Source organism: Taeniopygia guttata, chromosome 3 (genome assembly GCF_048771995.1).
Source record: "Taeniopygia guttata chromosome 3, bTaeGut7.mat, whole genome shotgun sequence".
Lineage (NCBI taxonomy): Eukaryota > Metazoa > Chordata > Aves > Passeriformes > Estrildidae > Taeniopygia > Taeniopygia guttata.
In genome coordinates, this window is record NC_133027.1 from 65,453,148 (window position 1) to 65,468,121 (window position 14,974).

Here is a 14,974-nt window from a genome sequence, read left to right on the forward strand (position 1 = left end):
GCTGGAAAAGTATTGGCATTCCTTTGTAAAGTTTTGTATATTGCACAGGGCTTCGTTTTTGGCCCCTATGGGAAGCAGAACAGACAGCTTAGGCATAGGACAGCACTGCACCCTTTATCAAGTTGGGATAGGAGTGCTGGATCAGGAATCTGGTGGTTTGGCTTTTCTGCCTACTTTTATGACTTGTTTTCCTATGCTTATTTAATGATTGCAGACAAAAGAAAGAAGAGTTGTCACAGAGGATAGCTGAAGAAAGAGCTCGCCGAGAAGAGGAGGAAGCTCGCAGACAAGAAGCAGAAAAACAAAGGAAGGATGCAGAGGAGCGGGAAAAGGAAGAACGGCTGCGCCGCCAGGCAGAAGAGAGAGAGCAGAAGGAGAAAGAAGAGATGGAGCGCATTCAGAAACAAGTATGCTTCCCTCTTGGAATTTGTGGGCCAGTCTAGTTGGCAGTGAAGTGGGCGAAGCAGCACTTCTTACATGGCACCTAAATTAGAGCAATATCTACAATTTAAATGCTATCTGAAAAGTGTTGGGACAGAGCTCATTCCATAGAGGAGTTCAAAGAGTAGACATCTTTTTACTCAACAAAAACATTTGATAGTTGAGTTTTGGGTTTTTTTCCCCTCTCTCCCTTTAAAGCATATTTAGAACAAATCCTTTCTTATTCCTCATAGATTGTGGCAAAAAAAAAAAATCTACATAGTTGTATAGGGGAGTTTTGATAAATACTATTATACCATAGAATTTTTTGTCCCAAGCCTTACAGCAGTCCATATGTAAAGATTACTACTCACTTTGTTGGAGATACAATACTGCTGAATCCTGTGTCAAATACTGCTTTTGTTTGGGGCTGGTGGGAAGGGGTAGGTTTAATCAAACCAAGGAGAACCTTTATCTGGCCTAGTATTCCTGAAATCAGAGTAGCTAATCAAAAGACGTAAGATTAGAAATGAAAATTAAATTTTTCAAGTGCTTTCATTTTTGATGGGTATAATGTTGGTTTACTGACTTCAGAAGAGGCTGTGGTAAGCATTCTGGATAGAAGTCTTCTCTTCTCACATGTCCTCCTACTTCTTGCATGTGCTTTATTCTTCTGCAATCCAACATTTCAATTTGCCTTGTAGACATGAGGTTTTCTTCTGGCATATAAATGTATGCTTCTGATAATAAATGTTTAAAGAACTGTGTTAGCGAATATGGCTGAGAAACTCCACTGTTCTTTTTCAGAAGATGTGTGCTACTTTCTTTGAAATGTTAAACTGAGGTCTAAATCAATTTAGCACTCAGAGATAGCACATGGCCAAGGCTTTTTTGGATGTTAGAGGTACAAAAAATGATCTGCTGTAGTAGTTCCATCATGTAACAGTGTCACAGGGAGCAAGGCCCCTCTACAGTGTATTCCAGGCAAATTTTGCATTTCATTAAAAAAAGCAGGAATGGAAAGTTTCTGCAAATGGGCCTGTGGCTGTTTGCCCTTGGTCTGTTTAAACAGTTACTCTGTTGGCCAAACAAAACATTCTAGTGCATTTGTTTTATTCTCAAAAATATCCACCACACAAGACATGGGTCTCCCTAATACTTTCCTGGCTGCTGTTTTAATGCCGAAGGCTAGAAATTTATTCCTGATTTGTCATCTGGTGTGTTCTGGAGCAGGCACAGAACCGAACATGATGTCCATTGTTTAGTTATTCTCTCTTATTGCTACGCAAAACATGGAGATTAATGAAGAAATGTACAATTCCATCTGAAAAGATTTTTGGTGACTTGTAAACCCCAAAAGTGTCTTTTCATGGAGCTGTAGATACGCATAATTATGCACAGAGTATAAAACTGCCCTTAAATAGTAAATTATTCCTCACTTCTTTTTCTCTTACCACCAACATAGAAAGAAGAGGAAGCTCGCCTGCGGGAAGAGGCCGAGAGGATTCGATTAGAACGTGAAAAGCATTTCCAAAGAGAAGAGCAAGAGCGCTTGGAAAGGAAGAAGGTAACTCTGTCCATGCAGAGAAACTGTGACTGGTTTTGCCTTAGCACTCTGTTTCCACCTGAGCAGTAGGAAGTAAATGATATAAATGTGCTCTCAGAAAGGCTGCAGTCCTCACTGGCCTGATGTGACAGTGAAGGGAATATTGCCAACAGTAATAAATAATTCATTTTTTTGCAATAAACAGATACAGCTGATAAATGACAAGCAGTTGTGGTTTGGGAGAAAGATATTCAAATTAATGCCTGCAAACATTATTTCACTCCTTTACATTTCATTGTAGAGGCTTGAGGAGATCATGAAGAGAACTAGGCGTGTAGAAGCTGTAGATAAGGTCAGTGCTGCTACTTAACATGTGTAAATATTGAACACATTTTTGTTTTTTTTCCTAGTGCCATTCTTAATTTACAAAACTGTGCTTCCTTTGTAGAAATCCAATGACCAGCAAAATGGACATATATCAAAGGCAAATATTACTGGAGAAGCAGGTATTGTGTTTAACTGTGCCCTGAGCACAGCAGGTGAATAAATGCCTACTGAGCACAATGATTTGAGAAACAGTTCTGAAACTTGGCACACTAGCTGCAGTAATAAAAACTATGAGAGGAATATAAATTAAATCTTAGCATACATTAATTATTTATCCTTTCTGTATAGGTAGTTAGCCATTACTAAATGAGTCCAGTGTTTTAGCAACTTGGTCTCATTGGTGTTTAGCAGAAGGAATTTTCTTAACAAGCTTATTTATAAAGTGAAAGGAAGTTATTTTGTGATTCAAGTCACAAACTGATTCTACAGTTTTTTCTTATTTCAGATGTGGTTGTTGCAAATTTTCTCAATTTTCTTAAAAGATTATTTCTTGTTAGTCATTAAAACAAAGCATTCATTGTTCTAAACATCTCCCTGTCACTTCTTTCTTCCACACCTGCTGCCTTATGCACTTGATCTGTATTTAATTTTTTGACAAAATTGAACTACTACAACAGCTTAGTCTTGTCACACCCACACTCTTACGCTTTCTTTCTACTCTATTCCCTGTATTTCTTTTTAGGTAATCTTCTATATAAGAATATATTTTTTTTTCTTCCTTTATTATGTACTTAAAATAAAGGCAAAAAAAAAAAATGTAGCTTATATTCAACAATCACCAGGTGTGAATTAGCACTGTTTAAAGATACTGAAGTCAAGCTATCAAGTGGCTTATCCTATTGTAGCATAGCACATTAAATGACATTAATCTTTTTCTACTTTGTATTTGGGTTGAGTAACAGCACTTACTGACGGCTGACTTTTTTTCCTGATTTTTAAAATGAACACTATAATTAGTACTGTCAGGAAGCCTTGTGATGTAGATTTCATTACCTGGGTTTCATATTTGTTTACATATTATCTCAGGGGGAAAAAGGTTTGTGAGCTACTAATACAGGACTCATCTGGAATGCCATCTTTGTCTTTGGGAACTGTTGAAGGTGTTATAAACCATTTAAATAATTCCTGAAACTATAAAGAGTTCCACAACATTTGGCTAGTGCTTTCCCTCTAGAGACAGACAAAAAATAGTCTTCTATCAGTTTCCTAAGGCAAAGGAGGCTTTGGATCTTCATTTCCCCAGGCCCAAGGGAAGGCCAGAGTCCTTGAATGACTGAATAAAGAGAAAACTGCTCTCAGTTTTCATCATCCTCAGGGCTGCTCTGCTGTTTGACTTTGCATTATCTATATGTGCCATCGAGTTAAAGATATATTCCAGCCACATGAATTTCCATATTGCACTTTAACAGACCTCTGACTCTCCACAAACAGTTTGTTTTTAAAATTTTTTCTTAAGTCTTACTGTTTGCCAAAACCTGAGGAGACATTTTTGGGAATGGACAAATCACACAATGAAAAAAATCCATCACTGTTTTGTCATTTGTTTGGCCACTGCTTCAAAAATTTGAGATTGTTCCACATTTCCAAAACAGAACAACTTTTTCTTCTGATTTTTCCTTCTAAACATTAAAGCAAACATATTTTCCTGTTATTCAATTTGTAGAAGCACATAAACTTCTATTTCTAGTATCTTCCATATAAAAGCTGGCCAAAGGTCAGAATAAGACATTTGGTATAAAAGTCTTAAGCACAAATATTTGGAGTACAGTGAAATAGAGCAGCTGAAGGAGGGGCTTACCAGATGAGGTTTTGGGTAATGTTAGATAGGTGTATCCAAGCCTATGAATACTGAATTGTCCTTGCAATTACTGTGGCAGATGTTAGCAGGGTGGGGTGCAGCTACTTCCTCTTACTGACCTGAACATGAATAGAAAGACCCTAGATAAAATGCAGAAGGCTGTAGTTGTGCTTTGAAAGAAAACCACAAGGCAGTCCAGAAACACGTATTACATGGTCTCGGCATGAGGGACGGGAATAATCTCATTTTATGTTGCTCTCTGCAATATTTTATAGTAGTAACTTGGTACTTATTGAAAGAAATGTCCTTCCTAATGGAGATATTATTTTTCTTGATTTCCTTTATAGTCACTGGCATCAAGAAATACCAGTGTATGGAATTAGTAATATCCAAGTTTTGCTCTATTCCATTCTCTACTTGAAAAGTGCCAGCATAACATTTTATCAAATATCAGCTTCTTTTGCCCACTAGCTTATATGTTGGAATTGTGCATATGATCATAAAATGCTTATTCTTGTTCACAAAGCTATGGCTTTGAAATCTGGCTTTATGACATTTACTTTGGACCTGAAACAGGGTTTGCATGCCCAAAAAGCTAACAAAGGTGATGGGGTTGGGTAGAGGGGTGGGGAGGGGTGTGGGAACTGTATATTTTTTAAAACTGCAACTCGCCTTGGCTGTGCTGGCTTTTGTAGAAGATTTTACCCTAATCTACAGGGTGCTGCTGGTTGGTTTTATGAAAACCTGTTTTCTCTGCCCAGTCGCAGGCAGCCCTGCATGTCCCTCGGAGCCGGCAGCAGGGCCCCAGCTGCAGCACGCAGTGCCACCTCCGCACAATGGGACGCCGGCCGCCTGCGTGCACGGGGGCGTCCCGCACCAGCCCCCCGCAAATGTGGACAGGTAAAACATTGCCAGGAGTCAGGGAGCCGTGTTTGGAGGAGGAGAGCTGCTAGAGGAATAAATTATATTTTGATCCACCAGTTCATTAGCTAAATAAGACGCAACTGTTCAATCCGCCGTGTTTCCTGGTTTTTATCTTTTCCTCTCTTAAGGAAATAACTTGTTTATATTTCAAGTAGCAGTAACTGATTTTTGCTAAATGATAGGGAAAATTTTTTTACAGAGTAGAGCATGTTCTTTGCAGTGTTTGGAACAAGGTGTTTGGCAGCAATTATTGCATTTATTGAAACTTAATGGAAAAGGATTTTCTTTATTTATTTCCCTGAATTAAGCCTCATAAAACCCACTGTGGGCTTGCACTGCTTATTTTCTTAATTCAAATAATGAATACTGTGTTTACAGTCAAGACGTTTTGATTTCTAAAGTGCTTGAAGTGGTGTTGTAGATTTGTCCTTTGTGTGAGATATGGGATTAGTCACTTTGGTTATGCATTAAAAAAAAACACACCTTTGTTCTTCATAAGCAATATTTGAGGAGGCAGATGAAATATTGGGAACTCTCTGTAGCCATGTAGCCACTCAGACTTGGAGAAATTGTTGAAAAGCTTGAAACCTCAGTATTGAACTGAGTAGCATCTGTTACATAAGCATGAGCTGTCAGTTATTTTAATTTTAGTGATGCAGAAAGCCAAATAATCTCGTAGTCCTTTCATGTTTTATGCAGGTAGTGCCAGAATATGCATGGAAGAACTTGAATGTGGGAAGCCATTGTGCAGTCTGTAATGGACAGTATGCATCAGGGTGTGATTGGCACTAATTGAAGGAGGAATTTGCCCTTTCTCGATCCCTCCGTATGCCTGGGGGATCTTAGCCTGCTGTCATGCTGACAAGGATGCTCCTGCTGAGGGACATTCTGCCAGTGACACTGAGGTGCATTGGATGAGCTGCACAGAGCTGCCTCATAATTGTCTTGGGCAGCTATTAAAATGTTAATCACTCCCAGCCTTACAAGCACCTTGATGTTTGAAATATAAAATGTGCCACACTAATGAGTGCTGTCCTGTACCATTATAATCTGCGTGGAAGGAACCTCAGAATGACCACAGTGAAGAATGAATAAATGAGATTGAAGAACACTGACAAAAGTAGGAAGCACATGTGAGGTTGTGGAAGGGAAAAGTGGAATGCCAGGCTGGAATGTGTCTGCCTCAGAGGTACAGCCACAGTGACTGGGAAGGTGAAGGCTGAATCACTTGGTAGTGTCCCACAGATTTTTTTTGTCACATGGTAAAAGCCACAGGTGCCAGCACCACTGCTACTGCATCTTGTGTGCTGTGGTTGTCTGGCATCCAGATATACCTGACATGGTAGCACACATGAGGCAGTGGGTGCAGGTTGTCTCCTGAGTGAGCACCTCACTCCAGCCCTCAGCAAGATTTGTCTTTTGCCTGAAAAAGAGTTCTTCATGTTTTAAGGGCAAGAGTGCTGAAATTTCTGACCAGAAGTTAAAAAGGGGAGCTTATGTCATGTGCTTGTGTGAGTCAGAGGACAGAGTGATGCAGAACACTACAGCAGCCTAATCCATAGCCCTCTTACAGATTTTTGCTTGTACTCCATTCCCTAATTCTTTGCCCAAGATAGATCATGCCTGCTACTTCTTAGAAAAAGTTATTTCAATACAGTGATTTATGTTGACAGTACTTTCTTTAGGGTACTTTGTAATTCCTCTTTTCTGTGCTGTTTTCTACAAACACTTGCAATGCAGTGCAAAACACCTCAGTGAGTGCAGTTCATCTCACGTGTCTCCATCCTGGGTGCATGGAGCTGGATCTGGGGAGGTTAGGTAATTAGTTTTTAGAAATATATGGTTGGTCTGAGTGATTGCCTTCATATCTTGTCCTGGAAAAGAATGCTTCTCATTGCTGGCTGGTTTCAATGCTGTTGTCTCAGTGGATTTAAAATAAGCACCATTTATTTGAATATCCAGAAGTCTGGGATACATTTTGCTGTTAATATTGATCTATGTCTCCTTTGCAAAAATCCTCTAAATAAATGAGGTGACTGACATTGTCCTTCAGATCAGAAATAGCAACTATGCAAATATTTTGGCATTTTTCAAAGGCCTGAAAATCTGTACTTTATTTTTTCCTATTCAGTGTTTATTTCTGATGAATGATCAGAAGCAGATATACTGAATTCTGGCCTTCTTTATTTTTTAGTCTCTTCAAATTCTAATTTCAGGCTTGTGTCTACATAAAGTTTTTTGGTTAAAATTATCTACAACAGATATAATTTTCAGTAATTTTAAATTTTTTGGATGTTCCAGTTCCTTTAATTAAGCTGGCTCCTCTTTTCTCAACATCCTCCAGTCTATCTTGTTAATATTGATGTGTCCAGGTCAAAATGTAAAGCTGCAGAGATACTTTTCAGCTGCCATGGAGATGTCCTTCAGATGCTTGCAAGACTGTTATGTTTGGAAATGCATTCTCAACAACTTAGGCAACTTTTTTTTTCCTCTATTACATAAGTGTCTTGCTACATGCACACTTATGGAACATATTAGAATGCCAAAATTATCCAGTTCTTTCTGCAATATTGTATGCCTGGAAAGGATATCTCTGGTGTTGTATTAGACACTTAGACAACATAAGAATGTAACATAAGACATTAAGAACAGCTGTAGCAGGTCAAAACCCCTTTTCTATTTTTTGTGTTTTGTTTTAATGGCCTGTAGCACAATGTAAAGGAAAAAAAAAAGGTAATTACCAAGAGATCCTCTGGCCAATGAAGGGTTTCTAAGCATTGTGATCCAAATGCAACCATAGGCTCAAGTAGTCCCTAAGCTGCTAATTACCAGAAGCTGAAGGGCATACCAATCTCCTAGGAATTTATCTAATCTCCTTTTGAGTTTGTGGCCTCTAAGATGTCCACTGGAAATTAATTCCACTGTTCTATTTCCCCCTTTGTTTAGTCTAAATTTTCTCCTTCAGTCCTTAGGTGGATAAAGTAAGATATAATCTAGAAGATTTATACCACAAAATTTAGAATATTTATAGCCCTGATTTCCTTTTCTGTACCCCCTTTGTGATTGTAGACTCCTCTGTCTCAGAAGACATTGTTCAAGTCTGAATGAATCTTGCTCTAACTCCATATATAATACTGACAGTGCCATGAAATATATATATATATATAATATGAAGAATTATTTATTCACTAAGCTGATAAATTGGGTAGAAAAATTCTGTTTGCAGAAGCAAGAGGCTTCTTGATTGCTCTAATAGTTGTTGAAATACTGTGCTATTTAATTTATATGAATGAGCAGTTGCTCTCTTTCCACCTCTTTCTTACCCCATTCATCAAACTTGGCATGTCATCCTAGCTCTGGTATGGCTGTTGGCAGTATATGGGGATAAAGTAAATAACAGGATCACTTATAGTGAATAATAACCCAAACACCATACATGACAGAGCAGCTTTTAATAGTTCTAACGCATTTCACAGATTCTGCTCCTCATCTTACAGTTGTGGGTCTCTGGCACAAAAGGGTGATGTGACTTACGAGCTCTTCCGGGCAGCCAGCAGAGTTTCTGTACCTGCTCTCAAACTCAGTGCAGTGAAACATATTTTTCATTTCAAAAGTTGCCAAGCATATCCACAGATGAAAAAAAAGGGGAATGCTTTTCTGAAAAAGAACTGATGATGGTTTGAAAATCTGGGAAGGCTTGATATGAACACCGGCATGTGATTTTCAAGCCCAGGAAATCTGGGCTTTGGATAAAGCCTTGCCACTTTCAAAAGAGCAATGGTTGGGTTTTGTCTCTTGGGGAATACTGCAAAACAATTCATTAATTGTTTGTGCAAAGTTGTACAAGGAAGCCAGCGAATGAAAATATACAGTATGCCAATTAGAAGCAGGTTTGTTTTTAAGATTAGTAAATGTGCTCTCAGAAAATAAGCCTGTGAAACCAAGCTGCCTGCTGAGAAATGGCCTGAGGAAATTGATCGCCAAGTTTCAATCTAGGAAAATTGCATCTATGCCTTTGTGGCCAAAATATTTCCAAACAACCTGAACAGGTGTGATGTGGTCCAAACAGGGAATAGGTACCCGCGATTGCCAGAATCTAACTTTAGGAAGAACCTGTGAAAGATGACAAGATTTTTGAGTATTTCTTGAGTGCTTGCTCTTGCCTGAGGAGCTTATGGTCCCATTACTGTCATCCTGTTCACTGAAGTAGCACCTTAGTTTCTCCTCTCTAGCAGGACAGGAAATACCATGTGCAGAGTCAGAAGGATTTGATAATGCAGCACCTAATAAAGGGGTTAGGAGGGGAGGCCCAAGGCTGCGAGACATGAGCAAGTGTTGTCTGGGGAGAGCACGTGTAAATGCAGAGTGTCTGTGCTTGTGCTGCTCTGGACTGGGGGAGATGTGCAAGAGCTCGCTCCTAAGGTGTCTCTGTCACATGGTAGATGGAAAATGAAAGTACAGATTGACCTGAGGGGTTCTGGGAGAGGGCTCTTTTGGTTTGGATGTGATCAACTGGAGAAGTGTGGAGCTGGTAGTGCCTTGGAAATGACCCCTAAGATCTTGTATGGGAGAAGGGACTGAAAGGAGCACTATATGGATGAGGGAGTTTTTCCTCTGGATAGGTGGCATATAGAAGAAGCTGCTCCAGAACTAGTGGCAGGAGGTGATCCAAGAAATAATAAAAATAACAGTGATCCTATCCAAGAGCAATTACATTGATTTGCAATAAGAAGAAGGGTACAATAAAGGGTATGAAATTTGAAAACTATGTTAGGGGCTGTAAATTGCATTATGTGGGTGGTTCCAGGTAGTGGTGGTGCTCCAGAGGTTTTCTTATTGATTCCCATTGCAGTTGCTTTCTTATTGATTCCCATTGCAGTTGCTTTTCAGACTGCAGTGCCCACTGTGTAGTTCTGGCTGTCATGTAGCCAAATGCAACTACTATCCCGTGGGTTTGAGGAAAGGAATACCAAGTACTTGGCTGCAAAACCAGTTTTTCCTACTGTGGTAGAAACATAGTTTTGTTTTCATTGTCTAAAAGAATGCTTGGGATTGATGCAGACTTCTCTACTTCTCTTCCATTTGTACTATTGCTTAGAGGGTGACTAAATTTCTGTTCTAGATAAAGTACATAAGGAAAAACTGCTATGTTTCTCTTTCAGCAATCTCAATCCAGAGGAAAATGCAAATGAAAATGGAATGTCTATGCAGAATGATAACTTTGAAGAGATCATGAACCTGCCTATTGGTTCTAAACCATCCCGGCTGGATGCTATGAACAATGATGGAACCAACAGTCCCGAAATTCCTTTGAATCCAATTCTAGCCTTTGAAGATAAGGGGACTCTTTTGCCTCAGGTAGATAATGTTCAAACACATCAAACAGCAGGTAGGTTTGCTGTGGTTCACTAACACTTGTAATTTGTTGTAATTGACAAAGGTCTGGAACTTTCAATTAATATAATCTGATTCATTTAAGCATTTCTAAACTCTATTTTTAAATTTAAGCTCTGTTTAAATTTTAAACAAATTTAAATTACTTGGGGACAGGAGCACATCTCTTTGTAAAGCTATGCATGCCAGGCAAATACAGATGCAGTGCAATGGTGGTGAGACCTTATAGTTTCCTGAATGAAGGCTTCTCACATATGTTTTACTTTCTGCCATTTGAAGTTGCTTGGAAAGGTTTGCCCTCTGCTTTCAAGCAGAAGTGATAGGTGACAGCTGCTGTTCTGACCTTATGATCAGCAACTGGGTTCCAGTACTGCAAGTGCAGTGCTTGACAGGCACATGCAGAAGGGGAGTAACTACTTTTTAAAAACTAATTTTTGAAATTCTGGATGTGCTTTCCTCATCGAGTTCTTACAGGCATCGAGGGATGGTTTTCAGGACACTGGATTTTTCTGAATTATATCAGAGCTTTTCAAGAATGCTAGGTAAACAAATACTGATTTAGCAAATTAAATGGGATAGCACTGTATTTTTCTCTGGCCTAAAAATGTAAGGAAAATCATCTCACATTAAAATAATTGTATAAGCATGTAACATTTTGAAGAATTGCCACTCTTACCTGTCATGTTTGCCTTCTGTTTTAGAAGTGATCTGATTGTTTCTTCTGAAGAACCAAAGGTGACATGAGCATCTCTGCAGTCAGTGGAGTTTCTTCCATGCTATGAAGGAGTGTTTTATTTTTTCTCTCCAGTTTTTTAAAGATTTCTTGACTGTCTTTTTTGGAAGAACTTTAGTAAAACCAGCAGAAGAAATGAGGGGAATAGACTTGGATCACCATTCTAATAGCTTTCATCACTAGAAAAATCATGCTTCACGTGCGTTACTTAATATGGCTATTTCCAACAAGCTTTTTTTGTTAGTAAATGAATATTTCTGCATTCCTTGAGACACAAGACACTGGAATCTGAAAGTAACGGGCTGATTTGGGTGGTGGGACTGATTCTTTTTTGTTTTTACGAAAGGTGGGTGTTGGTTTAAAAGGCATAATTGTAAAATTGGCAAAGAATCTTTTACACTTTATGGTTCTAATACTTGAAAAATAAATGCCTCATTGCTCTACAAGTAGAGTTAATGAGGTGTTTTATTTAAACCTGTTGGTTTAAATATTATTGCAGAGAATCTAATTATGGGGGCGAATTATAGGCTTCTGTATCAGGTTCTTGTAAATGTAATTCCTACAGGGACATTCTGTAAATTGAGATGTCACTATGATCTTCTCACATTTTCTCTAAAAACACAAAACAAGAAAGGTTTTAAATTGTGAAAATTTGAAAGCGTTATTTTTTCATGGACAAGAGGATAACCTATTGTTCTCCTAGATTATGTATTTATGAGTTTTGCTCAGTACAGAAATAAATAATTTGATTGAATAAATTAGACAAATGTGGTAAAAAAGATACTGCAAACTTGATTTTTTTAGTTGCATCCATATTCACAATACTATAAATGATGTGTATGCATATGTGCACACACGTGTGCACACACATACAAGGAAATACCTTGTTCTGAGTCCTGTAAATTGCTGCTGTTCCCAATGATGGAAGACTTTTCCTTTGCCTTATCAGACTTTTGAAGACTGTGTGAAACCTGGGATATTTGAGTTTTGGATGATGATGCAGGTTCAGGGATTTTTGGGGTTTGCTCGTTTCAGAGCAAATGGAAAATAGTAATTGTTTGTGCTTTTTTATGTAGTGTGTGGTTTTTATAAAGCAGTGCAGTTTGAGTGAGAAGAGGAGCGATGCAGGTTGCTTTCTCCTTAGTTTGATGCTGATTTCTACTGTCATTCATTTTTCCATCCCACACTTTTGGTTGCTGTTGTGCAGAACTGTAAAATATTGCACGTTTTTGTGCTTTGCTAAACAATGCTGTTGGAGGCAGAGCTCACTCTGGGTGTTTGAGTTTGCAGCATCGCCGAAGGCTTGAGGCATTGCTCTCTGAATCAGTGAGAAGATCCTTGGGTAGGGGAAATAGAGGTTCATGGGCTCTAAGCTCCTGCTAACAGAGAATTTACCATTAAGATTCCTGCACTTGCCTTTAGCGAGCACTGAGCAAGGCCTCTAAGAAGCTGTGCAGAAAGTCTGTGCTAGCAGAAGAAATCCTCTGAGACAAAAGCTGAAGAAGTTTTGAAGAAATTTCTGCTGCTGCCAAGTGTTCATCTTATAGAGGAGATGGGATAAAAGCAATGGAACTAAAATGAAAAAGACTTCATCTGCCAGAATATTTATGGAAGGGAAAAACAGCCATTCAGTCAGAGTGCTTTCAATAATAACTTGTGACATGGTAAAATGAATTGAGTTCCTTTCTTGCTTTCTTTAGTTTTCCATGTACATAGCCACAATATTTTGAAGTGTCCAAAATATGTAGTTTTTCTTTAAAACTATATATAGCATGTAAGTACCAAATAAAATTTGTTTGAAATATTTATTTCTACTTACATTTTCATTTTCTTGCATAATTGAAGCAAGAGTTAATCTCTGATGGAAAACTCTTCTTGCTACTTATGGTCTGCTTAAAATTTTCCTTCAGGTTTTCTCTTATTTCTTTGCTAAAAATCAGTATGGAGTCACTTGCAACAAGAAAGAGAGCAATAAAATAGGCAGTTACATTTAGCTTCAGTTTTAAGTCTTAGGATTTATTTAGGATCAGGTTTAAATTGTGCTGATCTTGAGCTATTTAGGATTGGTTATAAATTATGCTAGTCTGTTTTTTGTGAGACTTCAGCACACTTGCTTCACTCTTTGTGGAAAAATGGGCTGGCTTTATTTTTCACATTTACTTTTTTTTTTTTTTTTTTTTTGCTTTGATTTTGGTTTTTTTTTAGTAGGACTGGATTAAAAACAGTTGGTCATTAGTCTTTCCAGATTTGCTTCAAATGAGAGCAAGAATTTCCCATTTCAGGGGCCTGACATACAAAATAAAACCAAGGGAATTGAGAGTAGAAATAGGTGCATGAAATTTTAAAAAAGGATTTAATACTGAATTCTTCAATCTTTTGGTTAAACCTCTTTTAAAGCAAGGAAAACAGTTTCTCTTCTGTTGAGTGTTGTTCCTGACAATAAAATATGGTATGGGAAGAAGACCAGCTCCTCTGCCTGCTGTTTGCAGCTGGTTGTGTTGTTTGTACCACGAGGGGCAAGGTGGAAGTACTCTGTGAGGTAGAAGTAGCAGGTGCAGACAGTTGTTCTGAGGGTTGGGCGGGAGCAACAGCCTTCCCCAGCAGAAAGCTGTGTGCTCTGGGAAGGCTCAGCTCCGTGCTCCTGTCTCCAGAGCACATCAGTGCTCACAGGGATGATGCTCTGTGAGTTATTTCAGTACATCACAACTGCTGCATTGCTCACCATTAGCTCTGTTTGCTTCATGTCTTTTATCTCCTCATTCCTGATGAAGAATCTTTTGTTATTTGCTTTTTTGCTAAGACCTTGAAATAATGTTTGAGATTAAATACCTAAGAATACAGATACAGGACACATTCTAATATCATTACTTAATATTGCACTGCTTCTTTTTGGAAACTGATCTAAAATCACCCATGGAGTTGGTTTGCAGTTTGAGATGTTTTTGTTCCCAGATGTGTCATTCAGCCAGTCCTCTATTTAAGAAAGTCCACCTGCCCAAAGCTGAGCACATGGTTTATCACATGAGATTTCAAAATTGGATTCCTGTCACAGATGAATATTGAAAATGCCATATTGCTTTATCCAGAGTTTCTGTCTACCCTGCACTTTCATAGGTCTTTTTACTGCACTGAATGTGGTTTTGGTTGGTTTTACTTTTTGGTTTGTTTCTTTGTTTGTTTTTGCTTTGTGTTTTTGTTTTTTTTGAGGGGAGGAGCATTGTTTTCTTCTGTTTTTCCCCAAACAGTACCATTGGAAAGAACTTGCAGATATTAAAAGAAATCATTATCAAAAATGCCTCCCTCAAGCACCAAAATTACGCTCAGAGATTTAAGCCACATAAAAATGGAACACTGAGCTCTTGACTGACAGAATAACATTCTTAAACTATTTTTTTAATCTCACTTTTATTCAACGTTTGTAACCAGTATCAGCTCTAAAGTGTACGTGCACATAAGAATTATGAGACGGTCAAAAGCACCTCAGAAGACAGTGTGCTGCTTTTGGCTGGGGTAGACTTAATTTTCTTCACAGTAGCTCAGAGGGGGCCATGTTTGGGTTTGTGCTGAAGACAAGGTTGGTAACACAGGGATGTTTTAGTTACTGCTTATCACCACTTGCACAGAGTCTGCCTCTCACACCACCCCACCTGCCTGGGGTTGCATAAGAAGTTGGGAGGGGACAGCTGGGACAGGTGACCCCAGTTGACCATAGAGATGTTCCATACCTCACATTGTCATACTGGGTATATAAAGCTGGGGGAAGGAAGAGGAA

The 14,974-nt window shown here is 38.6% G+C and overlaps 1 protein-coding gene across 8 annotated transcripts in view; it reads left to right on the forward strand.

Moving 5' to 3' along the window:
* The window catches only part of MAP7 (microtubule associated protein 7), a 108,177-nt gene extending 95,167 nt beyond the window's left edge, over positions 1 to 13,010 (forward strand). For all 8 annotated transcript variants that reach the window (XM_030269568.4, XM_030269569.4, XM_032747564.3 and 5 more), the window contains 7 exons: positions 215 to 407; positions 1,886 to 1,987; positions 2,268 to 2,318; positions 2,415 to 2,472; positions 4,913 to 5,051; positions 10,238 to 10,464; positions 11,171 to 13,010. In XM_030269568.4, the coding sequence (XP_030125428.4) occupies positions 215 to 407; positions 1,886 to 1,987; positions 2,268 to 2,318; positions 2,415 to 2,472; positions 4,913 to 5,051; positions 10,238 to 10,464; positions 11,171 to 11,181 (781 nt within the window). In that variant the 3' untranslated portion in view covers positions 11,182 to 13,010. The remainder of the gene's footprint in view (positions 1 to 214; positions 408 to 1,885; positions 1,988 to 2,267; positions 2,319 to 2,414; positions 2,473 to 4,912; positions 5,052 to 10,237; positions 10,465 to 11,170) is intronic.
* The last annotated feature ends 1,964 nt before the right edge of the window (positions 13,011 to 14,974 follow it).